This window comes from Entelurus aequoreus, linkage group LG15 (assembly GCF_033978785.1).
Source record: "Entelurus aequoreus isolate RoL-2023_Sb linkage group LG15, RoL_Eaeq_v1.1, whole genome shotgun sequence".
In the NCBI taxonomy this organism is placed as follows: Eukaryota; Metazoa; Chordata; class Actinopteri; order Syngnathiformes; family Syngnathidae; genus Entelurus; species Entelurus aequoreus.
The window spans coordinates 35,633,520-35,660,249 of NC_084745.1; the positions used below are offsets into that span (position 1 = coordinate 35,633,520).

Genomic DNA, 26,730 nt, shown 5'->3' on the forward strand with positions numbered 1-26,730 from the left:
TTATTATCAATTAAGGGGAGCAGCTGTGTATGGAGAGGCACACAATTAGCTGCTGGCTGCATGCTCGTCAGACAGGTGGACCAAAAATAAATTGTTTCAATCATACAGAATCTGTGTTTGTGATCGGCATTAAATGACATAAATTGGCAATGGCTGATCACATATTTCTTCAGGAGAATCGTCCAGAACCGATTGGCGGCCAATCGATCGGCACACCCCTAATTATAAAATATAATTTTGGTTCAACTAAGGTGATTTTACAACTCATAGTCTTTTAGCAGAAAAGAGTCAAATACTCAAATGTCACGACAGATGAGTTAAAAAAATTTAAATCCAGTAATTACAAGTCACGTTTAAGTAGTAAAAACACAAAAAAGTCTTAGCACAGTGTGCTTTCTTCAGGGTATACTCAAAAAGGTGTACCCCCAAAAAAATACCTACTGACCTGCTGGCAGTGAGCTGGACGATGGGCTTTTGACTGCAGCAGGGGCGGGGCTTGTCTGCGGCGGGGCGGGAGCAGTCGGAGCAGAGGTGGCCGAGGTGGGCGGGGCGGGTCGGACGGGTGTGGCGTTGCCTCCCACAGACGCGGGCGCCGGCTCCCCTTGCCCGGCCTCTTCGTCGTCATCCTCCTCGTCATCGTCGTCCTCCTCCTCTGTAGAAGAAGACTTGTCAGAGAGTTGGCTGAGCTGTGGAGTTGTTGTGATGTCACAACGTAGTCGCCACGCACCTTGGATGAAGTCGATACTTCGCAACGCCTTGCGTTCCCTCCGGAAGTCGGCGGTGAAGTGATCCATCTTCTCGTAGCCACGCTCCACTTTGTCCAAGTGCGACGTGCTGCATGCTTCGGCAAGTCTGTGTGCAACAAAGACCAGCATTATGGTTATGGTTTTAGCGATAATAACAACAATTAGTAGAGATGTGAATCTTTGCAGATTGAACGATTCATTCTCATTCTGATTCCTGAGGTGACAATTTGATTCAGAATCAATTCTCGGTTCAACACGATTCTCGATTTAAACCAATACTCCTATTTTTTTATAATCATTTTTGTAACGACCTGGTCGCGTCGAGGTGCGAGGTGTTCTCCCAAGGATGCAGACGGCTCGGACACAGCTTGCAGGTAGGAAAATTATTTATTTCAGGAACTAAATCGGACAGGAAAAAAACAAAAACGACTAGCGTGGGAGCTAGCAAGCATAATAGCATAGCCTGAAAGCTAGCAAGAATCAAAAAGGTCGATACGTGTTGCATGTAAGCAAATTAGGAAGCCAGGCCGAGTAGGGCAAAGACTAAATAGCCCTCTGATCAGTGCTCGGGCAACAGGTGCGCGTCCCGAACGCTGATCAGAGGCAGGTGAGTAAAATCTGCAGTCATGGCAACAGAAACAAACACGTGACGCAAAAGTGTAAACAAAATGTGATCCGAGCAGCGGATCCTAACAGTACCCCCCCCTAAAAGGACAGATTCCAGATGTCCCTTGAAAACAAAAAAACAACTGGAACCCAAAAAAAACAAGCAATAGTTCATGAGTCAAGGGCGGGCGGGGGGGTGACTTGGTGGTGGGTCGCCAGGCCACGTGTCCCCGAATCCACCGGGGAAGGGTCAGGTGGCGGCGGCGAATGGAACGCTGCCGCCGCTGGCGAGGCGGGCGACCACGGTAAGGCCACATTCGTGGCCGCCGAGAAGGTGGGCGTGAGTGGCGCCAGAATCTCAGCAGCCTCTGAGTCCTTGAGGGCTGCATGCGGGGACCTGCTTTCCGCTTGCGCCGCCGGACCACTCGAGGTCGCTGAGATGTCGCCGTGGAAGCGGTGGGAGTCGCTGTCGTGGCAGCCGGAGTCGCTGTCGTGGCAGCAGGAGTCGCTGTCGTGGCAGCAGGAGTCGCTGTCGTGGCAGCAGGAGTCGCTGTCGTGGCAGCAGGAATCGCTGTCGTGGCAGCCGGAGTCGCTGGTGCGAGAACCAGTCGTAGTACAGGTGCTGGTGCGAGAACCAGCCTTGGTGCAGGTGCTGGTGCGAGAACCAGTCGTGGTGCAGGTACTGGTGCGAGAACCAGTCGTGGTGCAGGTACTGGTGCGAGAACCAGTCGTGGTGCAGGTACTGGTGCGAGAACCAGTCGTGGTGCAGGTACTGGTGCGAGAACCAGTCGTGGTGCAGGTACTGGTGTGGGAACCAGCCGAGGTGCAGGTACTGGTGCGGGAACCAGTCGTGGTGCAGGTACTGGTGCGGGAACCAGTCGTGGTGCAGGTACTGGTGTGGGAACCAGCCGAGGTGCAGGTACTGGTGTGGGAACCAGCCGAGGTGCAGGTACTGGTCTGGGAACCAGCCGAGGTGCAGGTACTGGTGTGGGAACCAGCCGAGGTGCAGGTACTGGTGTGGGAACCAGCCGAGGTGCAGGTACTGGTGTGGGAACCAGCCGAGGTGCAGGTACTGGTGTGGGAACCAGCCGAGGTGCAGGTACTGGTGTGGGAACCAGCCGAGGTGCAGGTACTGGTGTGGGAACCAGCCGAGGTGCAGGTACTGGAACCTGTGGTGGAGCTGGTGCTAGCCTTAGCCTTGGCGCTAGCTTAGGTGCAGGTGGCCTAGCTGGCGGTTGCGGCTTAGCAGGCCGAAGGACTGGTGGCGGTGGCCGAGCAGGAGGTTGCGGCTTAGCACGCCGTTGTGCCACCCCACTCGCACAGCTCCCAGTACTAGCCCCCCCCTCAAAAAGCGGATCCCAGACGCGCTCCTTGCGGATTGGAACCGTCTTCAAGGGTGGGCGGAGGGAGGTCGGGGGGAGGGCTGAATCCTCTCCTCTAAATTGTCCAAACTGTCTATTGTCACCCCACACTTGAGACTGGGACTGACTAGATTTAGTCCTTAAAAAAATGTCCTGGTAATGATTAATCGCAGAGTTAAGGTTACTTGAAAATGGCTGGCAGGAAGAATTGACATGATGTCTAAAAAAGTCTTTGTCTATGACGTCATCCAAAATGGACGGGACAACGTCATCAAGCGGCGTGTCATCAGGGGGTGCCGGCGGAATGACGTCATCGCTGCAGTCCCAGTGATTGACAGGCCAGTCATAACAGTCTTCGGTAAGGTAGTTGATGAGATTAACAGACCTTTGAAGAGGGGAATCTTGGGCTGAATGTAGCTTGCTGTGTACCGGTGGAGGAGTCTGTGGGAGTGGCGCGTCTTGGCAGCGAAGTGAAGACCTCTTTGGTGGCTTCCGTCTTCGCTGACGCGTCCGGTGGTGCGGAGGTGTGGCGATGTCCTCGGGCCAAACGGAGTGGATTGGGACCAACTTTCCGTTAGGACCCCAGATCAGGTCCTGGCGCTCCGAGGGGGAGTAGCGGAGAGTCTCCGCCTCCATCGCTCGCAACACCATCCACGCACCTTCGTCCCTCTCCTCCGACATGCTCGCTGCGAGAGAACTTCTTCTTGCTGGCTTCCTACTGTGACGACCTGGTCGCGTCGAGGTGCGAGGTGTTCTCCCAAGGATGCAGACGGCTCGGACACAGCTTGCAGGTAGGAAAATTATTTATTTCAGGAACTAAATCGGACAGGAAAAAAACAAAAACGACTAGCGTGGGAGCTAGCAAGCATAATAGCATAGCCTGAAAGCTAGCAAGAATCAAAAAGGTCGATACGTGTTGCATGTAAGCAAATTAGGAAGCCAGGCCGAGTGAGGCCCGGGCAAAGACTAAATAGCCCTCTGATCAGTGCTCGGGCAACAGGTGCGCGTCCCGAACGCTGATCAGAGGCAGGTGAGTAAAATCTGCAGTCATGGCAACAGAAACAAACACGTGACGCAAAAGTGTAAACAAAATGTGATCCGAGCAGCGGATCCTAACAATTTTAGAATCGGGATGAAAAATAATCCCGATTCAGATGTCCATCGTTTTCATCCATCCATTTTCTACCGCTTGTCCCTTATGGGGTCGCGGGGGCTGCTGGAGCCTATCCCAGCTGCACAGATGTCAATCGATTTTTTTGTTTGCCCCTGATAATTATATGTAAATGCTCCAATTATTGCCTTTAATCAGTTCACCTCGGTGCAGGGTCTACAAAAGCAAATCATTGCTGAGGTCTCAAATGGGTAAAAGATAGTAAACTTGTTGTGAATATTGACAAAACAAAAAGCATTCTTTTTGGATCCAGGTATATGCTTGTTGATGACCCTCAGCTTCATCTTTCAATGTCAGATATACCTATTGAGCAGGTTAAAAAAGCAAAACTGCTTGGTGTGCTATTAGACAGTCAACTGTCATGGTCCGATCTTATTGATGGTATTTTAATGAAAATGGGAAGAGGTTTAGCCATGGTCAAGAAGTGCTTCACCTACTTGACATCCTCAACAATAGGTTAAGTCATACAGTCCTTGGTTTTCTGTCAACTTCATTACTGTCCTATAATATGGTCCGCTACGACAATACTTGCCAACCCTCCCGAATTTTCCGAGAGACTCACGAATTTCAGTGCCTCTCCCAAAAATCTCCCGGGACAACCATTCTCCCGAATTTCTCCCGATTTCCAGCAGGACAACAATATGCCTTTAGCGTCCTCTCTCACCTGAAAAGGAGACTATTATATATGTCCATAGGTTTATCTATAACCCATAAAGTAGGCAGGCACGGAGCTATTTCTCAGTGTGTGTTTATTCCAGCCGGCACGTTAATACACTGACACACAACATCCGGATTCCCATCATGCATTGCTTCAAAACTACGGCAAGTAGTAATGTCCAAAAACATAACAGAGACGAAGCAGAAGAACGAAGAAGAGACAGTCATGGCGACGACGAGTAAGAAGAAAAAGTACGCTTGCAAGTTCCAAAATGATTGGAAACAAGAATTTCAGTTCATCCAGGACAGCTCGAAGGGGAAGGGTTGTGCTGCCTGCGAATTTTGTAGATCAGACTTCTCCATTGAACTCGGTGGCCGAATGGATATAGTCACTCATGAACGGTCAGAGAAGCACAAGGCGGCGGCAACGCAGCACCGGTCACAGCCCAGTATTATGGGCCACCTTGCTAATTGGAGACCCGAGGGTGTAACATATGCCGAGACAAAGATGGCTATGCTGATAGCTGCAAGCAACATCCCGTTCTCATTTGCGGATGTTTTCCACAAATCCGTGAAGGATATGTTCCCGGATTCAGAGATCGCTCGCCAGTACTCAAATGGCAGAACAAAGGCTACTCAAATAGTGAAAGGTAAGTGTTTTTTTTTTTTTTAAGTAAGCAGCAAGTACAGTACAGTTAGTAGAACAACTGTGTTTTCGTTACTGTGTACTGTACACACACACATATATATATATATATATATATATATATATATATATATATATATATATATATATATATATATATATATATATATATATATATATATATATACTACCGTTCAAACATTTGGGGTCACATTGAAATGTCCTTATTTTTGAAGGAAAAGCATTGTACTTTTCAATGAAGATAACTTTAAACTAGTCTTAACTTTAAAGAAATACACTCTATACATTGCTAATGTGGTAAATTACTATTCTAGCTGCAAATGTCTGGTTTTTGGTGCAATATCTACATAGGTGTATAGAGGCCCATTTCCAGCAACTATCACTCCAGTGTTCTAATGATACAATGTGTTTGCTCATTGGCTCAGAAGGCTAATTGATGATTAGAAAACCCTTGTGCAATCATGTTGACACATCTGAAAACAGTTTAGCTCGTTACAGAAGCTACAAAACTGACCTTCCTTTGAGCGGATTGAGTTTCTGGAGCATCACATTTGTGGGGTCAATTAAACGCTCAAAATGGCCAGAAAAAGAGAACTTTCATCTGAAACTCGACAGTCTATTCTTGTTCTTAGAAATGAAGGCTATTCCACAAAATTGTTTGGGTGACCCCAAACATTTGAACAGTAGTGTATATATAAGAAATACTTGAATTTCAGTGAAATCTTCCGAATTCGGAGGTCTCAAGGTTGGCAAGTATGGCTACGACTAAGTCTGACCTGAACAAACTGCGACTTGTTCAGAACAGAGCAGCTAGACTGGTACTTAAATGTTCTTTGCGCACTAATATTTCATACATGCATTCACGCCAATCTCCTCAAACATACAGTCATGTATAGATGTATATCATTCTGGAATCGGTTGCCATCTCACATTAATCTCTCAAAAAGTAAATTGTCATTCAACACAGCTTTGAAGATACACCTATTGCAACTGCCCACATGACATGTATTTTTAATACTGGGTTTAACTAGTTTTTTATCTTATGTTGTACTTTTCTTTTGTAAAATGTATGGTAATGTATGTATTCTTTGTACTTTTATTTTGTATGCGCCTATGTGGACCCAGGAAGACTAGCGGTCGCCTTGGCGTCAGCTAATGGGGATCCATTGAATAAACAATAAATCAGTCAGAAAACATCAGCATTAAACGCTGTGGCTGTAGGCAACCTACTGATGGAGTTTTATTAACACCACAAGATGCATTTGGAGTTTCATTAGGAGCCAGCAGCTGCCCCTGCATGCGCATTGAAATATTGGTTGCAGTTGTTGGTGTGAGACTTCGACTGTACTGTTGTATGCAATCAACCCATCAGCTGACTGAGCAGTGTGCTCTTATGTTTGGTTCAGTTGCCGCTTTGTTGCGCAATGTACTTCTTAATGAATAACAAATGTGGTTGAACACAGCAAAACAGGACTATTTATTTCTGAAATCTGTAAGTGACAAAAGGAATAGACCAAAAACAAATGCCCACTGCATAGGATGCTGGTTCTCAGGAGGACATTGTGAGTTTGTCTGTCCCTGTTTAGGTAAATAAGCAAGTTTACTTACTTTTTGAGAAGCGGTTTTGTGCTCTAAAAGTGAAGAGAAAGAATGCGGTCAAATCACAGTTCAAAAATAGATCATGTTGATGAGTTTCCATGATATGGACCGACCTGCAGGAACACAGCCATTTCCTGCTCTTCCATGTTCTGGATGCCCATTTCCACGATCTTGCAGCTCTCCTCCAGGTGGTCCCCATACTTAATGGTCAGGCTGCGGATGTAGCTGACCTTCTCCTCCTGCTCGGCCGTCACCTTTAGACTCATCTCCCTCTTCTTCTCCTCCAGGATGGAGTACAGCTGGTCAAACTTCTCACAAACAAGGTTCTTCTGCCGCCGGCTGTTCTCCTTTAGCAGCAGTGAGTGACAGCAATATTTGAGCAGGATGTGGTAGAATACACTCCAAATACTAATTAGCATATGTTAGCATGTACAAACCCTGTTTCCATATGAGTTGGGAAATTGTGTTGGATGTAAATATAAACGGAATACAATGATTTGCAAATCCTTTTCAACCCATATTCAATTGAATGCACTACAAAGACAAGATATTTGATGTTCAAACTCATAAACTTTATATATTTTTTGCAAACAATAATTAACTTAGAATTTCATGGCTGCAACACGTGCCAAAGTAGTTGGGAAAGGGCATGTTCACCACTGTGTTACATGGCCTTTCCTTTTAATAACACTCAGTAAACGTTTGGGAACTGAGGAGACACATTTTTTAAGCTTCTCAGGTGGAATTCTTTCCCATTCTTGCTTGATGTACAGCTTAAGTTGTTCAACAGTCCAGGGGTCTCCGTTGTGGTATTTTAGGCTTCATAATGCGCCACACATTTTCAATGGGAGACAGGTCTGGACTACAGGCAGGCCAGTCTAGTACCCGCACTCTTTTACTATGAAGCCACGTTGATGTAACACGTGGCTTGGCATTGTCTTGCTGAAATAAGCAGGGGCGTCCATGGTAATGTTGCTTGGATGGCAACATATGTTGCTCCAAAACCTGTATGTACCTTTCAGCATTAATGGCGCCTTCACAGATGTGTAAGTTACCCATGTCTTGGGCACTAATACACCCCCATACCATCACAGATGCTGGCTTTTCAACTTTGCGCCTATAACAATCCAGCTGGTTCTTTTCCTCTTTGGTCCGGAAGACACGACGTTCACAGTTTCCAAAAACAATTTGAAATGTGGACTCGTCAGACCACAGAACACGTTTCCACTTTGTATCAGTCCATCTTAGATGAGCTCAGGCCCAGCGAAGCCGACGGCGTTTCTGGATGTTATTGATATACGGTTTTCGCCTTGCATAGGAGAGTTTTAACTTGCACTTACAGATGTAGCGACCAACTGTAGTTACTGACAGTGGGTTTCTGAAGTGTTCCTGAGCCCATGTGGTGATATCCTTTACACACTGATGTCGCTTGTTGATGCAGTGCAGCCTGAGGGATCGAAGGTCACGGGCTTGGCTGCTTAGGTGCAGTGATTTCTCCAGATTCTCTGAACCCTTTGATGATATTACGGACCGTAGATGGTGAAATCCCTAAATTCCTTGCAATAGCTGGTTGACAAAGGTTTTTCCTAAACTGTTCAACAATTTGCTCACTTATTTGTTGACAAAGTGGTGACCCTCGCCCCATCCTTGTTTGTGAATGACTGAGCATTTCACTGAATCTATTTTTATACCCAATCATGGCACCCACCTGTTCCCAATTTGCCTGTTCACCTGTGGGATGTTCCAAAAAAGTGTTTGATGAGCATTCCTCAACTTTATCAATATTTATTGCCACCTTTCCCAACTTCTTTGTCACGTGTTGCTGGCATCAAATTCTAAAGTTAATGATTATTTGCAAAAAAATAAATGTTTATCAGTTTGAACATCAAATATGTTGTCTTTGTAGCATATTCAACTGAATATGGGTTGAAAATGATTTGCAAATCATTGTATTCCGTTTATATTTACATCTAACACAATTTCCCAACTCACATTTAAACGGGGTTTGTATATCCAAGGAAAAACACTAAGATGCGATTTGTTAGCATTAGCTTGAATTGTTCCTGCAAGCTTCCTTTTCAATATATTTGGTAAGCAAAAGGCAATGAAAAATAAACTGGAGTGAAGTGGATGGTTAAGAAATCCAATGCTTTTGCTTTGAGGACCTTTTATAAGAAACAGGATAACTGTATTAATTAATTACATAATTGCCATGTAGGCGCTGACATAATGGTTGTCCATAGAAAATATAAATCACACTGTTGTTTCCCTTTCACCTCCATTTTAATCATTACCATTTTAGATGGATAGCATTGAAAAAAGTTATACATACACAACGGATAAACAGTTTTAAAACGCCTTATTTACTGCAGTACGTCAGAATGTTCAAACATTTGCATGCTAATATACTTTTGAACACCATTTTGGCATTGTTTGCTATCAATGTTGTCGTTCTTGTAAACATAGCAAAAATAAATTCCAGAAGTATTTAGACAGTGAGTTTTTTATGATTTTGCCTTTACGGTACAGTCGTCCCTCGCCACATCGCTTCATCATCACTTCAAATATTGCGGCTTCATCACATCGCTGACTTTTTTATTTTTATTTAATGCATATTCTACAACATTCTTGGCAACAACTTAGCATTTTCAAGCATTAAAGTGGCTAAATGAAAATCAAATAAAAACATCAATGCTACAGTAGTATTGGCACACCACAGGAGACCAAACCAATCAGAGTTTGCTGAGGCCACTGATTGGCTCTGCTTCATGCAGCATAACTACATTGAATTAAAATAGTGTAAAGGTGATTAAAGGGTGTCATTTCATGTCTAGAGGGTTTCCATAATGTTGAAAAATGTATTTTAAAAATTGTAAACCGTTTTCTTATGCTCAAGCTATGAAATTTGTCAATTTGTAATTAATTTAACACGGTCATGTCCAGAACCAATTAACAGCGATAAAAGAGGGATTACTGTATAGGTGTTCAAATGAAGGCAAAAGACTAAACTTCAATCACAAGCTGATTTTTTTACAGATTGATTGATTGATTTCTAGTATATTGTGATGGTGTATACATACTGTAAAGGCAACATCATAATAATGCTACTGTCCAAATATTTGTAGACATTTACCGTAGTTTTTGATTGTTGTTGTGGATTTTTTCCCACCCTATGATAACATGATGGAAAATAAAATTTGAGCATCAACTCGATCAAAATGTTGTAAAGCAGGGGTCTTCAACATTTTTAACATTTAAATTTTACATTAAACTGGTCGTGATTTTTATTGTGCAATACTAACATTATTTAGATAACAGTATAGTACCACTAATAGCTAAATGACAACTAGCACTCTAATCAGCAGCTGGCAGCTGGCGCGTTAATTGCTAGCTGGCAACTAAAGCACTAATCTCTAGCTGGCAACTAGCACTCGAATCGCGAGCTGGCAACTGGCGTGCTAATCGCTAGCTGGCATCTAGCACTAAATGCGAGCTGGCAACTAGCACTATAACCACCAACTGGCAACTGGCACGTTAATCGCTAGCTGGCAAATAGCGTGCCAATCGCTTGCTGACAATGAGAGTGCTAATCGTTAGCTGGCGACTAGAGGGCTGATTCTTGTAATTTTCTGTACAGCTCTTTGGATCGCCTTGTGTACGAATTGTGCTGTGTATATTAACTTGTCTTGCCTAATTATTAGCTGACATCTAACCCGTTAATTGCTAGCTGGGAACTAGACCTCTAATCGCTAGCCAACAACTAGCACTAATCTAGGCTAACCATATTCTGAAATCCCAAAAAGAGGACACATATATGCGTGCCAAGGCGGGCAGCACGCCAAGGCCGGGACTAGGTGAAAACTTGCCAATGATACTCGAACTTGCTTTATAAATAATATATTTATTTAAATAAAGCATTTTTTCTCCTCTGTTGACAGCAGTGTTGGCGCTATGAATTTTCAAAATTGGGTCCCAGAGACTCCATCAACTCATAAAAATGGGGTCCCACAGTACATTTTTGGGGTCCCACTTTTTTGTAAGCGTTTTGAAAAAAAATGATAAACGTATGCATTATCCTGTTATATCTCACATTCCGTATTGTGTTTTGGAAAAAGGTTGTCATAAACGTTACTTAATTCATTTAAAAAATAATTTTAAAAAAGAAAACAAATTTGTATACATATGTAAATGTATTCAGTTATAAACATTCATTCACTTTCTTCTTTCCTTCATGTATCTAAACTTTACAGCTGCTGGTATTTTTTTCTATGTTTTTATTTAATAAGTTGTAGGTGTATTTATTTCAGTATAAAAGTGTAAAAAGTGTTTTGCTTCGGTCATGAAATGATGATAATGGTGTGCCATATATTGTCTATATCATTGAACTGACAGTTCGTAGGAGGATGCCATCAAAGAAGCGTATGAACGCAAGAAGCTGCGGTACTCCAACCTTGCAGCTGAGGCAGAGGACAGAGGCTGGAGGGTAAGGGTGCGCCCAGTGGAGGTGGGCTGTAGGGGCTTTGTAGCAAGCACAACAGCAACACTCCTTAGGGAGGTTGGAGCCAGGGGGCAGGCTCACAGAAAGGCCATTAAAGAGCTGGCCAACACAGCAGAGAGGACGAGCCATTGGTTGTGGTTGAGGTGGAGTGACACCAGCTGGGCTGCTAAGACTAACACCTAATGGGACGCACACACCAGGGATTTTATCACCCTGGGGTGGGCCCTTCCTCGGCAGAGGGTGTCTTGTGGTAAGCCAGGCCGAAACACCCCGTGACGCTGGGGCACACAACTGAAGATGTGTCCCAATGGTGGAAAAGCCTCCCGGCAGTGTCACCTAGCCTCATTTAGGTATGCGGTCAGGTGCAAGCCTGGCTCAGGGAGGAGGACGCCCCTGCCATGCAGAGTCCTCAGGGATTGTACCAACTAGTCCTTTCAACAAATATTTAACGCTTAAATCTCTGGAGTCTACATCAACTTCAGATCTACCCCTCATTTCAAATTGTTTTAGTTTTTTTTATGTTGTTTTTTTGTTTGTTTGTTTTCCGCCCTTTTTTGTCAAACAAAACTATGTTTTTAATGGCAAACACACAAAATATGCAAAATCTTCCACCAAAAATATTTTTCAAAGTGGAATATTTGATGTGAAGTAATCACAACCTTGGATAGGTCAATAATTCATAATAACATTGATTTTGATTCAATATTATGTTTTGAGCAATGACAGTTTGAAAGAAAAAAAAACAGCTTTGTTTTATTAGTCAACATTGCAACTTTTTCTAAATTACATTTGACCTTTAAGCTTTTTTAATTCACTTTTGTTATGTTTTTGTTTATTTTAATAGTATTTTTAGAATGTGCCACAAATGGCCTCCGGGGCACACTTTTGACACCCCTGCTATAGATAATAAAAAATAAAATCTGATAAATCTATCGATAAAAAGCAGAGCCTGGCTACTCATGCAGGTTTATCATAACGCACAGTCACCATCTCTGCTTCAGTAAACAATGACGGTGATGACGTCACTGTCAGCTATGCTAACTTGTCAGCCACTTCTCCAAGAGACTCCTTTTGAACACTCCTCGAACATTAACACTTCAAAAGGCAAACAATTACCCCGTTTTTTGACCTGCAAAGAATGTTTTTTGGGGTGGAGGAGTCTGCTCGGGTGCTGGTTACCTTGAAGCTAACAGCTAACCTGTCTCCATCCTCGAACGATGTGGATCCAGCGGGAGGTATAAGTGAAGTTTCCATGGACTCACAAAGACTAAGATAACTCATTTACTTGAGTTAAAAATGTTGACTCTACACTCACCTTAGTGTTTACAATAAAGTATTTATTTTGACAGCTCCTCGCGGTAAACTTGTCCGAGTGCAAACTGAGGCAATATTTGTCATTGTTAAAACTTTTGACGAATCAAAATAAAAACGCAATAAACGGGGACGGAAATTTGACCCGGCAAATATAAACAAAACAAAACACTGGCGGAAAGCGATAATCGATACAATAAAAAAACAAACAAGCAAACCGGGTGTCTTGTCTGTCTCTCCGCTCTCTCGCTCTCTCGCTCTCTCGCTCTCTCTGTCTCTGCCCCTCCCTCGCGAATGCTGCTGCGTGCGCACACCTTCACAATTTGTTTTGTTTTTAACCCCTTCTTAACCCTGAACGTACATTGAAAATACACGCAACCCTAACTCAAAATGCCGGACATCTGAGGCATTTAAGAAACTCCGCCCGGACAGCCCCGCAAAAGAGGACATGTCCGGGGAAAAGAGGACGTATGGTCAGCCTAACTAATCGCTAGCTGGCAACTAGCAAGCTGTTCGCTAGCTAACAATTTGCTATCTTAACATGAATAAAATGATATTGTTATCTATTCATGTTATATGTTATTATTTATTCACATCTGACAGTGTGTTGGCTCAATGGTAAAATGTATTTAACATTGTGGGCAAATTGCAGAGGTAAACATGAAAAAATATGCTCAAAAAGGTTTATTATGTCTTCTCATCCATATATTTTTAAATTTTTCTTTTAGTCATTTTCGGTATACGAGATGGAATTTTGCGGTGTTTTGACTGTCATCTGCAGTCTTCTTCAGAAGGGTCAGCTGACCACCTGGTGCTTGTTTATATACTTTTTAAGTAGATGTATTTTTTCATGTACTTGAAAAGTATATGAAAAAATATGTTTGAAAAATCAACAAACATTTCACGGCTCCCATGCAGCACTCCTGGGGGCCGCTTTTGAAGAGCTCTGTTGTACTTTTCCTGTCAATCTATAAATATTGTGATAACATGTTAGCCACTGCTTGGGGCTGAGTGACGCACACTGAGCATGTGCACGCCTTGTGTGACGAAATCACACCTTCTAGTAAAAGACAACGTGGGGGAAACATAAGCTTAAAAAAGGGGAGAAAGGCGTGCTTGTACACTGGTGAAGATGCTCACTGACCTCGATGGCACGACAGGCCTCATCCAGCTGACTGACGATGCCCTGTAACCTGTCGTTGTAGCCTAGCATCATGGCGATGCCGTCGTTCAGCTCCGTCTAGGGGAGACGCGTTGTATTTCTTAGCGCTTCAGGGAGGTGGCCTTGTTTGTTTGCGTTCTCTCAGGCCTCACCTTCTTGGTCTGGTAGATGCTGCTGATTGGCTCCACCTGGCAGTCTTTGTGGGCTCCAAAGACCTTACACATGGAGCAGGTGGGCACATTATGGGTCATGCAGTAAATGTTGATCTTCTCTTCTTTGTGGACGTCGCACATGGGCGACGCCGCTTCCTTTCGTTCGGGCGCTGGCGTGGTACTGCTGGCGAAAAAGAGAGAAAGCGACAGAGAAAGGAGTTTACATTAGAGAACATATTGATGGGTTGAGCGATGTCACTTTGATAATGTCAAAGGTTCACATCGCTGTGGTGTATTGACGAGCTATCAGTCTTGCCATGCACTTAGAATGTAATCATTGGCAATAACAAACACTCACACGCAGTATACTGACATCCTGCAGCAGGGTTTGCCAAACGTTATCAGCTTCAAAAGAATAAGGATAAACTTCAACCACTACATGAAGTAAGCTGACGTATATCGAAAGTAGTAAGGGAAAAAAAATAGTTGTTGTGGTTAACTTCTTTTTACTCTTAAATGACTTTAAAGAATATTGCTTCAAACTGGTGTTGTCCCGATACCAATATTTTGGTACCGGTACCAAAATGTATTTCTATATTTTTCAGGACTTTTTGATACTTTTCTAAATAAAGGTGACCACAAAAAATTGCACTTTGGGCTTTATTTGAACAATAAATTTTAGGGTACCGTACATTAAACATATGTTTCTTATTGCAAATTTGTCCTTAAATAAAATAGTGAACATACAAGACAACTTTTCTTTTAGTAGTAAGTAAGCAAACAAAGGCTCCTAATGTAGTCTGTTGACATATGCAGTAACATATTGTGTCATTTTCCATGATATTATTTTGTCAAAATTATAAGGGACAAGTGGTAGAAAATGAATTATTAAACTACTTGTTCATTTACTGTTAATATCTGCTTACTGCTTCTCTTTTAACATGTTCTATCTACACTTCTGTTAAAATGTAATAATCATTTATTCTTCTCTTGTTTGGATGCTTCACATTAGTTTTGGATGATACCACAAATTTGGGCATCAATCCGATACCAAGTAGTTACAGGTCATATTCAAAGTCCTCATGTGTCCAGGGATGTATTTACTGAGTTTATAAACATAATATAAATTTTTTTTAAACGAAAGAAGATGTTGTGATGCCAAAAAATATCGATGTAGTGATAGTAGTATCAACTAGATATACTCTTGTACTTGGTATCATTACAGTGAATGTTAGGTGTAGATCCACCAATGGCGTTTGTTGACATTTTGACGCTATGGTGTGTAGTGAAGCATGTTTAGCCTGAAGGGATGATACTGGTAAAAAATATACTTTATTTTTCGCCATGGAGGCAAGGATTAGTCATTTAGAAGTAGCTAAAACACTGCCGACTGCCGATGGACTTTAGCCGCTAGCTAGCTAGCCATGTCTTAAAGCACCTATTCCTGAGGGCGTTTCAGTGTTACAACTTCACCTTTATCGTTAGTTTTTGAGCCAAAATGCGTCCGTTCTCCCTTTTCTGTCTATACACATTGTCTGATTAAGAGTACTCTGTGATTATGCGTTGCCGAACATGCTCCTCTGCTCGTAAAATCAGCAATGTCACAATGTGACGACGACGCGCTGTCATGCCCATTAAAGAAAAGAGGCGTGGGACGGTAGTTTATAGAAGCGGTACAGTACCAAATATGATTCATTAGCAGTGTTGGGACTAACGCGTTACTAAGTAACGCGTTACTGTAACGCCGTTAGTTTCGGCGGTAACTAGTAATCTAACGCATTATTTGTTTATATACAGTAACTCAGTTACCGTTACTGCATGATGCGTTACTGCGATATTTTACGTTATTTGTATGTAGTATCGGCTAGAAACTGAAGATCTGAGTGTGTTTTATTGGAGCGCTCCGGTGGAAAAGAAGAGGCGTGCTTTCCCCCACCCACAGAAAGCACGCCTCCCCGCAGGGGAGACGTTCCTCCAGAGCCGTACTTCGGGTCTAACAACCTTCACTTTACCCGGAAGAGGGTCTTTACAGCTGAGGGTGAATGACGAGCCCGGCGGTTTGTTGCAACTTTGTGACTTTATTGCACGCAGCCATCCACCAAGCTAGAGCACCTACACGCACTCACTGTCGGCGCTCCCTCACCTCTCTCGCCCACTCACTCACTGACGTCACTCACCTCTCATGCTGTCATATCTTAAAGGGCCACACACACACACACACATACGCTACTCTCATAACAACTAACAAGACATCATGGCGAAGCCAGAAGTCAAGTTTTTTAACATGGAGACATTCTCAATACTTTTCTTTTGTCGAGCACAAAGAAAATAACATTTTAGTTAAATGTAAGTTGTGTCTTGGATCAAAGATCCTATCTACTTAGAGTTAAAGTTAAAGTGCCATTATGTTGCAGCTATTTAAAATAGTTTTGTCAATTTTTTCTGGCCTGAAATAAATTGGCCCTTTGAAACATATCTTTGTCTTTGTGTGTTGTATGTAGACCACATTGCTTTCTGAGTTCAGTGATGCAAATGCATGTCAAGTTGATCAACAGATTGTATTATTCTCCAGTGCAATAACAGTACTGAAATGAAGGCTAAAAGGGCATTAATGGGAGCCTTAAAAAAAGGGGGGGGAAAAGAAGTAACTAGATAGTTACTTTTCACAGTAACGCATTACTTTTTGGTGTAAGTAACTGAGTTAGTAACTGAGTTACTTTTGAAATAAAGTAACTAGTAATTGTAAGTAGTTACTGGTTTCCAGTAACTAACCCAACACTGTTCATTAGTATCGTGGTACTATACTAGTATCGATATACCGTACAACCCTAATATGTACACATAAATATGTATAGGCTATACTGTATATACAGTAAGTGTATATATACTGTATATTTATGTTGTTACTTTACATGCAGTCAGCTTTCGGACCCCGGCCAAACTTTTTAGCCCAATGCAGCCCCCGGGTCAAAAAGTTTGGACACCCCTGGACTACAGTATAAAGACCAGGATTAGGTTATGGTTTTAGCAATAATAATAATGAGTAGGGGTGTGAATCTTTGGGCACCTAACAATTCAATCTGATTCTGATTCCTGGGGTGAAAATTCGATTCAGAATCGATTCTCGATTTCAACACGATGCTCGTTTCAACATGATTCTCGCCTTTTTATTTTTATTTTTTTACCGATTTTTTAAAATTATGAATCAATTTAGAATCGGGATGAAAAATAATCACGATTTAGATGTGAATCGATTTTTTTGTTCATCCCTAATAATTAGCTATGAATTCTCCAATTATTGCCTGTATTCAATTTACTTCTGTGTTTCCCATACAGTCATCATGTATGGGGTATTCTAAAGCAAATCATTGCAGAGTATTCGAAAACATCTGCATTAAAAGCTGTGGCTGGAGGCAACCTCCTGGTAGAGTTTTAGTAACGCCACAAGATGGCAGTAGCTTCATTTGGTGTATCCTGCAGCAGAGTTTGCCAAACTTTATCAGCTTTAAAAGAATAAGGATGAACTCCAACCACTACATGAAGTAAGCTGACTTATATGGAAAGCAGTAAGGGAAAAAAGATTGTTGTTGAAGTTAACTTCTTCTTACACTTAAATGACTGTAAAGAATGTTACTTCAAATATTGCTGAGGTTTATGACGGCAACAGTTTGATTCTGGAACAGACTACAGTATTTCTCAGAGGGCCGCGTGTGAATAAATGATGAATTACAGCATATTACTTTAAAATGGAAAAATTGTTCCACTGTTTTTTAAATGTTAGATGAACAGTTTTTAGTCTCATTTTTACAGTGTACAATTTGAGAGATAACTTGCTTCGAAGTCATGAGTTAAGCAGATATTTAAGACTTCATTGTTAAAGTTTAATGTTTGGAATGCATGATATAATATTTGTTGCATGATCAAATAATATGAATGTTTAAAACATATGCAATTGCATGTAATACCGTATTTTTCGGACTATAGATCGCAGTTTTTTTTCATAGTTTGGTCGGGGGTGCGACTTATACTCAGGAGCGACTTATGTGTGAAATTATTAACACATTACCGTAAAATATGAAATAATATTATTTAGCTCATTCACGTAAGAGACTAGACGTATAAGATTTCATCGGATTTAGCGATTAGGAGTGACGGATTGTTTGGTAAACATATAGCATGTTCTATATGTTATAGTTATTTGAATGACTCTTACCATAATATGTTACATTAACATACCAGGCATGTTCTCAGCTGGTTATTTATGCATCATATAACGTACTTATTCAGCCTGTTGTTCACTATTCTTTTTTTTTTTGAAATTGCCTTTCAAATGTCTATTCTTGGTGTTGGGTTTTATCAAATAAATTTCCCCAAAAAATGCGACTTATACTCCAGTGCGACGTATATATGTTTTTTTCCTTCTTTATTATGCATTTTCGGCCGGTGCGACTTATACTCCGGAGCGACTTATACTCCGAAAAATACGGTACTTTACATGTCTTTTTTTCTGTCAAAATTGAAGGAATTAATACATTTAGTAAGAATATATGAAGTACATTATTGACAGATATTATTTCCAGGCTTTCGCAGGCCACGTTAAATGTTGTGGTGGGCCAGATCTAGCCCCGGGCCTTGAGTTTGACACCTGTGTCCCAGTGCGCCTTGTCCAGCTTACCTGCTAGACTCCTGCTTGAACATGTCGATAATATTCTCCACCAGCAGGTTTCGCTGCAGTCCGTAAACACCATGCCGGTCCAGAACCACCTCGTGTCTGCAGGACGGACATCGGAAGCGGCCTCCGGATGCCAACGAGCCACTCCTTGTCGGGAGGTATGGGTTTGAGGCCTGTAAAAAGTAAACAATTAAGCCACAAAGGCAGTAGGATTTGGTCCAGTGGTGATTTTCTGACCAAAAACTTCCAAAGTAGGACATACTCATGATTCCAGAGACACTAACTGGCAAGCTTTGGGTGGTGATGTTATTTATAGTGTTCTGCAAGTACACTTAGTATATGTTGTGATAGTAAATAGCTTGTTTCTTACCTGGAAGACATCATTGGCACACTTTCGACAGAGATTGTGCTGGCAGGGCAGGATAACGACAGGCTTTGTAAACATCTCCAGGCATATGGGGCAAATGAGCTGTTTCTCCAAGCTCTCCATGTTGTTCACGTAGAAGAGAACAAAAATGACCAAATAGTCCTTTACAGCTGGTAAAGTAAGTTTGAAAATCTATGTTAGGCCAAGAGAACGTGCAGCGTTTGTCCGAGCGATGTGCGTGCTCCTATCTAGCCGTCAGGTCTGTTTTTAGCAGCCACTGCAGTCACGTCAATGCCATTTATACCTTGGCCATATTTGAAATGGAGCTGGGAAGTGGTCGACAGCTGCTAGTGTCAACAGTCTCCCCTTTATTTACACAACCATGGAGCTTCATTTGGCTGTCTTTTGTGTAAGGAAAAGCCTAAACACAAACAAAATTGACCAACATTAATGTCATAAGTGGGCAACTGTACTCACAACAGAAAGAGCTTGCAGTTCCACATGTTACCGCTAGGCTAGTGTTAGCTTCGAAATGTTAATACAAGCTATCCATTTATGTGGCATTTATTACGCCAGCTGGGTGCTCATAAAAAAATGAATAACATCATAAGAAAATTCTAGACGTTAATGCGCGCCTATACGAACTTTAACACAACTTGTAGTTCAGTTGCTGCGTTAGCATCGATTGCTAAATGCTAACACAGCTAGCACTATTATGTTAGACTTAGTTTGCCTTTAAACTCTCTAAAAAAAGAATAACAAACTTGAAACAAATTACACATCTTATGGACTTAAATATGAATGTCTGAAGCTTAATTTACTAAACTAGCAAGCAAGTTTAGACATATTGTTGTAAAGAACAGACATTTAGTAAAAACCAACCTGGAAGCTTATTTCCGAATATTACTTATGATTTTAAGGTCATATGATTTGCCATCTCCTTAAGCCCAAACAAATGTTGTGGCATATAAATAAAATAGTTTTTAAACACATTAGTTTATATTAGGTTTTTATATTAGGTTAACGCATATGTGATTATCAGAAAATAATATTACAAAAGAATCAGTGAAGGAAAAAACTGCTGTCTAAGAAAAACTCACCAAGCGGCTCTCAATTTTCAGATTCACTGTCTTAGATTCATTTTACACTATGATTTTTTTTAATGGGGAAGGGGCTATCCTTCTCCCATTTGACTCCAGGTTTCCATGGTAACAGCTCTTCTGTTGGGTTAACTTGATCCATCCATCCATCCATCTTCTTCCGCTTATCCGAGGTCGGGTCGCGGGGGCAGCAGCCTAAGCAGGGAAGCCCAGACTTCCCTCTCCCCAGGCACTTCGTCCAGCTCCTCCCGGGGGATCCCGAGGCGTTCCCAGGCCAGCCGGGAGAGATAGTCTTCCCAACGTGTCCTGGGTCTTCCTCGGGGCCTCCTACCAGTCGGACTTAACTTGATGTGATTGTAAAAGTCACATAATCTATTTTCTACTGCTTGTCTCTTTCAGGGTTGCTGGGGGGTGTTTGGGGGGCTGGAGCATATCCCAGTTGTACTGGAGCGTAGCCGCGTAAGGCGGGGTACACCCTGGACAAGTCGCCACTTCATCGCAGGGCCAACACTGACAGACAATATTCATACTCACATTCACACACAATTTTGTGTTGCCATAAGGTGCATGTCTTTGGAGGTGGGAACCCGTAGAGAACCTGCGCAGTCATGGGGAGAACATGCAAACTCCACACAGAAAGAAATCGAACCCAGGACCTTCTTGCTGGGAGGCACAAGCGCTAACCACTGCGCCACTGTGGAATATTGCCCCTTTGCAAATACCTCACACCCTTGTGTTAATTTACCTTAAAGACTAACTGCACTTTTTTTTAAAAAAATTCTGTCATCCACAATCCTTATGTAAGACAAACACATGTTTTACTTTTTTTTTAATGCATTCTAACTTGTAAATGAACGCTAGAAAATGTGCTCTTTTCTGGCTATAAAGCGCTCTAAAAACATTTAAAAAATCTCCATCAATGTTTTATTTACACACTGTTAGTATACATGTAATATAGCAACATGCTAGACATGTACTGTACCTCAGGATTGGCTGAAGAAAGATAAACACTTAATGAATATCCTACTGGTGGCTTGTAAAAAGACCATTACTAAGAAATGGATATCCCAGGAGAGCCCAACTTTGAAGCAATGGATGGAAACAACAATGGACATATATAAAATGGAGAAGATAACTGCCTTTATTAATTATAAATTGGACAAATTTACTTCATACTGGGAAAATTCGGTCAACAATGTCACGCCCCATAAACCTGACTTAAATTTTTCGAATTAGTGATTGTACTGGAAAAAAAAAAGGAATTACTCCCTATATGTGTATATGTATGTATGTATATACCAGTGACGTGCAGTCACGGAAAGAAAAAAAAAGTAAAAAGAGAAAAAATTTTATTAAATTGTTATATGTATCCAGTGATTATACTAAAGTTATTTTCCATTTAACTTAACCAGTTTTAGATTATTTTTATTTTTATTTTCACATTTGCCGTTCAAATACTGAGGAGACGGTGCGGTGATCAGCAGCCAGTTGAGGCACTTGTGCCTCACCATGGATTGCGCAATGACTCCGCTAACTGCTGGCCTGCTGTGCAGTGAGACCGTATTGCTATATGAATTATAATATACATTTCCATAGTTTAGTTAGCTGAGGTATATAATGTACAGTGTATTTTGTCAACAACTGTATGTGTGTAACGTATTTTTAGTGCTGAGCGATCATAAATCTGCTGCCAAGACACACTGTGTGAGGCTCGTCTCATAACCCCGCCTCCTGGTGCCGGTTAACACTCCCGCCGCAGAATGCACCGCCCGACGGGAGCGCCACACCAACCAAAGCCCACACCCAAACCCTCCACGTATCAAGACCGAATCCACCCAAAAAAAGGCACTTAACAAGAAGCCAAAAAGTGCAAAAACAACAATGCTCGCGCTGCAGGAGCCGCGAACGACCGCAGGGACAAAACATTAGGTACACCTGCACTGCAGGTTCATATGTTTGCAAATCTGACTGTGATGATGCAGTCGTGCCTCACCAGACATTAACCTCACCGCACGCCACTGGTATATACTGTATATGTATATATATATTTATATGTGTGTATGTGTGTGTATGTGTATATATATATATATATATATATATATATATATATATATATATATATATATATATATATATATATATATATATATATATATATATATATATATATATATATATATATATATATATTTGTTCATATTTTATTTTATTTCTGAATATTATTATTATTAATGTATTATTATTTTATTTTTTTATTCTATTTTTTTGTTCTGTTTATTTAATGGATGTATTTGTAGATATTACTTTGTTTTTTTTGTTGTTTCTTTCTTTTTTGGGGGGGGTGGGTGGTATGGGTGGGATATAAACAAAAATATTTTGACATTTAGGGCAGACAATAGATATATGATTTACTGTATGTTAATATGATGTAAGTGATAGGAATGTCTGATGCTGGATGTCAATAAAAATAAAATGAAAAAAAAAAAGTAATACAGCAACATGCACATTCATAATAACGTGTAATATTTATGTATTTTGCTCATTTTAAGCATACGACGGCGTATTAATTTCTCAAACGCATCACAATGTTCACTTTTCTTTCCAACAACAACAACAACACTACTAATCATGGCAGACTTCATGAGAGACAACATAGACTACTTTGGGACAATTGATGATCTGTGGTCTGGATCATGTTTTTTGTTATTTTCTGTTTAAAACTCCCAGAGTTCTTGTTTGCGCTCCCTTGTTTGTTTTAGTTTCCATGATGACTGATTAGTTTCACCTGTCTCATGTGTTTTCGGATCACGCACCTGGTCTAATCAGAGACTATTATTTAAGCCTGTTTTGCCAGTTAGTCGTCCTGGCGACATTGCTCTGTACATGTTTTTTTTTCTTGCTCTGCTCATGCCATAGTCCTTGCTCTGTACATGTTCATTTCATGCTCTGTACATTGTTTTTTCATGCTCTTTCATTGCCATAGTTTGATGCTCGTTCCATGTCTTGTCAAAGTAAGTTTTGTTTATTCACGCCACAGTTAGCGAGTTTTTTTTGTTTCATGTTCATGGTTTATGCTAAGTCTTAGCTTTTGTTTCCTGTGTTAAATTGTGGCTTCGCCTTGTGCGCCTTTTTCTTTTTCACTTTTTGAGTTTGAGATTAAATCATGTTTTTACCTGCACGCCTTGTCCAGAGTAGTCCGTTTGCTTCCCGGGAAAACAATCCTCGCAGTAAGTTGCGAAAACCTCCACGTCATGACAGAATACTCCAGCCAAATACGAACCCCGCTGAGATTTCTATGGCGGAGAGGCTTGAAGGGATGCTGGCAACAAGGCCGAATGGAGGAGATGTTATGACTCCTTTCAAGCTCCCTCCCACCCATCCCTGTCGTCTGTGGCCCTCTTTGGGGGATGTCTTGGATTCGTACCTTGGGGGGGGGGGGTAGCTGGGGAGGCACAGCTACTTCTAAATCCAGTGGATCTGCCGCAGTCGCCGCCATCCACCCCGGTGGGACTATAGATGCCGCCATCCACCCCGGGGGGCCTATGGAGGCCATCAACCCCGGTGAGCCCTCCCACACCGGCAGACGATCTTCCTGCTCCAAGTCTAGCACCCCTTCCTGCTCCAAGGCTAGCACCCCTTCCTGCTCCAAGGCTAGCACCCCTTCCTGCACCACGGCTAGCACCCCTTCCTGCACCACGGCTAACAACCGTTCCTGCACCACGGCTAGCAACCCTTCCTGCACCACGACTAGCAACCCTTCCTGCACCACGGCTAGCACCATGGCTAGCACCAGTAGCTGCACCACGGCTAGCACCAGTAGCTGCACCATGGCTAGCACCACCTGCTGCTCTGACTCCGCCCACGCCGGCAGACATGCCGCCTTCTGCTTTGACTCTGCCCACGCCGGCAAACGTGCCGCCTGCTGCTTTGACTCCGCCCACGCCGGCAGACGTGCTGCCTGCTGTTCTGACTCCGCCCACGCCGGCAGACGAGGCGCCTGCTGCTCTGACTCCGCCCACGCCGGCAGACGAGCCGCCTGCTGCTCTGACTCCGCCCACGCCGGCGACATCGTCTTCTTCGTCGCCAGCGAGCCGCCCCACAGCTTCGCCAGCGTCTCCAGCATCATGGCCTCCGCGACCTCCAGCTGGCCTGAAGCACGGTCGGCCATCAGGCGCCAGCATGCGGTCCTCTCGTCGGCCAAGGATGTGGCCATTCCATGGGCGACCGCCTCGCCAATTGCAGCGGCGTTCAACTCGCCGCTGCCACCTGACTCTTCCCCGCTGGTTGCAGGGACACTAGGCCTGGTGCCCCACCGCCTCATCCTCCCTCCGCCCTCCCGTGACTTTGGACTCTTTTGGTTTTCTAGAACGTCTGGTATCCGTTAATGGAAGGGGGGCTACTGTCAGGCTTGTCACTGACAGTTTTGGCTATGTTTTTAGTTTTCCCTCTGTTTGTGTTTTATTTCCTGTCAGCACTCTTATTTTTGTTCAGTTTCCTGCTTGCCTCCCTTAGCGCTGTTCCCCTCAGCTGCGACTGATTGGCACCTGGCCACACCTGGTGTCAATCAGTCAGCTGCTATTTATACATGCCTTGCCCTCCAGTCAGTGCTGGAGTATTGTTTGCTGTATGCTGTGGACTGCCTGTTTCTTCAATGCTGTGAGCTACTCCCTGGATCCTGACTCCTGTCCCTGGTTGCTGTTTCCTGTATTCTGGTTCTTGTTTTCCTTGCTTTTTTTTTAACATTAAAACCATGTTTTCTTGTACACCGCCTGTCATCTCTGCATCTTGGGGTTCGTCGCCACCACTTCATGACAATGATTTAGAACCTTATATTTTTGAGCCTGAATATAATATTAAAATATAATTTAAAATGTAACTTTTAATTTTCCTGAGGGAACTCTCCTGAAGGAATCAATAAAGTACTATCTACAAGGAGGATGATCTACAAGTTTTGGAAGCTGTGTGCTAAACAGATCCAGTTTTAGTGAAACATTAAGCATTTTGTAGCAGTATGGCTGTGCTGTACAAGATATACAAACTTCAAAGAAATAAAACAATAATTTACTGTACAACGTCTGCTCTCACTGGGATGCCAACTGATGGGATGTTCATATATTTCCTTTTAGATGAGGAATTAATCATAATCCTACAGGAAGTTAAGGGGCGAACAAAGATGCTGCAAACAAGTGTCTTATAGTGTCTTTCTCGTCATCTCATGCAGAGGTTGACCAACTTCTCGGTTTATGGCCACAACCTTATGCTATCAGGGTGGGATTATATATAATTAACTTTTACTACCGCATAGGCGATGCAGCATCTTACCAGCTCAGTATGTCAATATAGCAGCATAAGCTAGTTAGCTCTCTGTGATCACAGCGCCGCTAAGGATAGTTTGTCTGCAATCGCGCTATAAATTACAATATCGCTAATACTTGGTTAATATTCAGGTCACGAGATGTAAATGGAGTATTGTTGATGGTTTTTGGATGGTTTTTAAAGGGCTTTATAGGCGGACTATTGTACTCCCATTAGCTGCATTGTTAGCCACCTCAAACTTGCCGTATTGTATTAATTAGAATGCATAAAAGATAAAGAAAAACATGTGTGTTCTTGTCTTGGATAGGGATTGTGCATGACAGACAAAATTTAAAAAAAAGTTAAGTTTCCTTTTTGGACATACTGTACTATAATGATTATATAATATTTAGCAGGTAGCAATATCATGGGAAGATCAATGTATTAATTATATTAAAGGGGTAATATTATGGGTTTTTTATGATAAAAACTTCCTTGTTGTCTACATAACATGTAATGGTGTTTTTCGTCAAAATTTTGCATAAATTACAGATAGGGATGTCCGATAATGGCTTTTTGCCGATATCCGATATTCCGATATTGTCCAACTCTTTAATTACCGATACCGATATCAACCGATACCGATATCAACCGATATATGCAGTCGTGGAATTAACACATTATTATGCCTAATTTGGACAACCAGGTATGGTGAAGATAAGGTACTTTTTAAAAAAATTAGTAAAATAAGATAAATAAATTAAAAACATTTTCTTGAATAAAAAAGAAAGTACAACAATATAAAAACAGTTACATAGAAACTAGTAATGAATGAAAATTAGTAAAATTAACTGTTAAAGGTTAGTACTATTAGTGGACCAGCAGCACGCACAATCATGTGTGCTTACGGACTGTATCCCTTGCAGACTGTATTGATATATATTGATATATAATGTAGGAACCAGAATATTAATAACAGAAAGAAACAACCCTTTTGTGTGAATGAGTGTAAATGGGGGAGGGAGGTTTTTTGGGTTGGTGCACTAATTGTAAGTGTATCTTGTGTTTTTTATGTTGATTTAATTTAAAAAAAAATAATAATAAAATTTTTTAAAAAAACGATACCGATAATAAAAAAACCGATACCGATAATTTCCGATATTACATTTTAACGCATATATCGGCCGATAATATCGGCAGGCCGATATCATCGGACATCTCTAATTACAGACCATTGTCAAACCGCTTACTGGCCGTCTCTACAGGATGTGTCGTCTTGTGGGCGGTCTTATTTACATGCCTCCACTTTGAACAGCATCATCTCCCCGCTGTCCATGTTGTAGTTTTTAGCGGGGCCATATGGAGT

The 26,730-nt window shown here is 42.1% G+C and overlaps 1 protein-coding gene across 6 annotated transcripts in view; it reads right to left on the reverse strand.

Annotated features, from left to right (window-relative positions):
* The window catches only part of trim55b (tripartite motif containing 55b), a 28,927-nt gene extending 8,764 nt beyond the window's left edge, over positions 1-20,163 (reverse strand). For 4 of the 6 annotated variants that reach the window (XM_062021302.1, XM_062021298.1, XM_062021301.1 and 1 more), the window contains exons 1-9: positions 19,852-19,895; positions 18,973-19,390; positions 18,606-18,775; positions 13,931-14,114; positions 13,761-13,856; positions 6,921-7,154; positions 6,817-6,839; positions 728-852; positions 446-652 (exon numbers count right to left, since the gene is read on the reverse strand). In XM_062021302.1, coding sequence (XP_061877286.1) covers positions 446-652; positions 728-852; positions 6,817-6,839; positions 6,921-7,154; positions 13,761-13,856; positions 13,931-14,114; positions 18,606-18,775; positions 18,973-19,092 — 1,159 coding nt within the window. In that variant the 5' untranslated portion in view covers positions 19,093-19,390; positions 19,852-19,895. Of the gene's footprint in view, positions 1-445; positions 653-727; positions 853-6,816; positions 6,840-6,920; positions 7,155-13,760; positions 13,857-13,930; positions 14,115-18,605; positions 18,776-18,972; positions 19,391-19,851; positions 19,896-20,069 lie in introns of those variants that run through there. The other 2 variants (XM_062021299.1, XM_062021300.1) reach the window with 2 other exon arrangements.
* Positions 20,164-26,730: the final 6,567 nt, after the last annotated feature.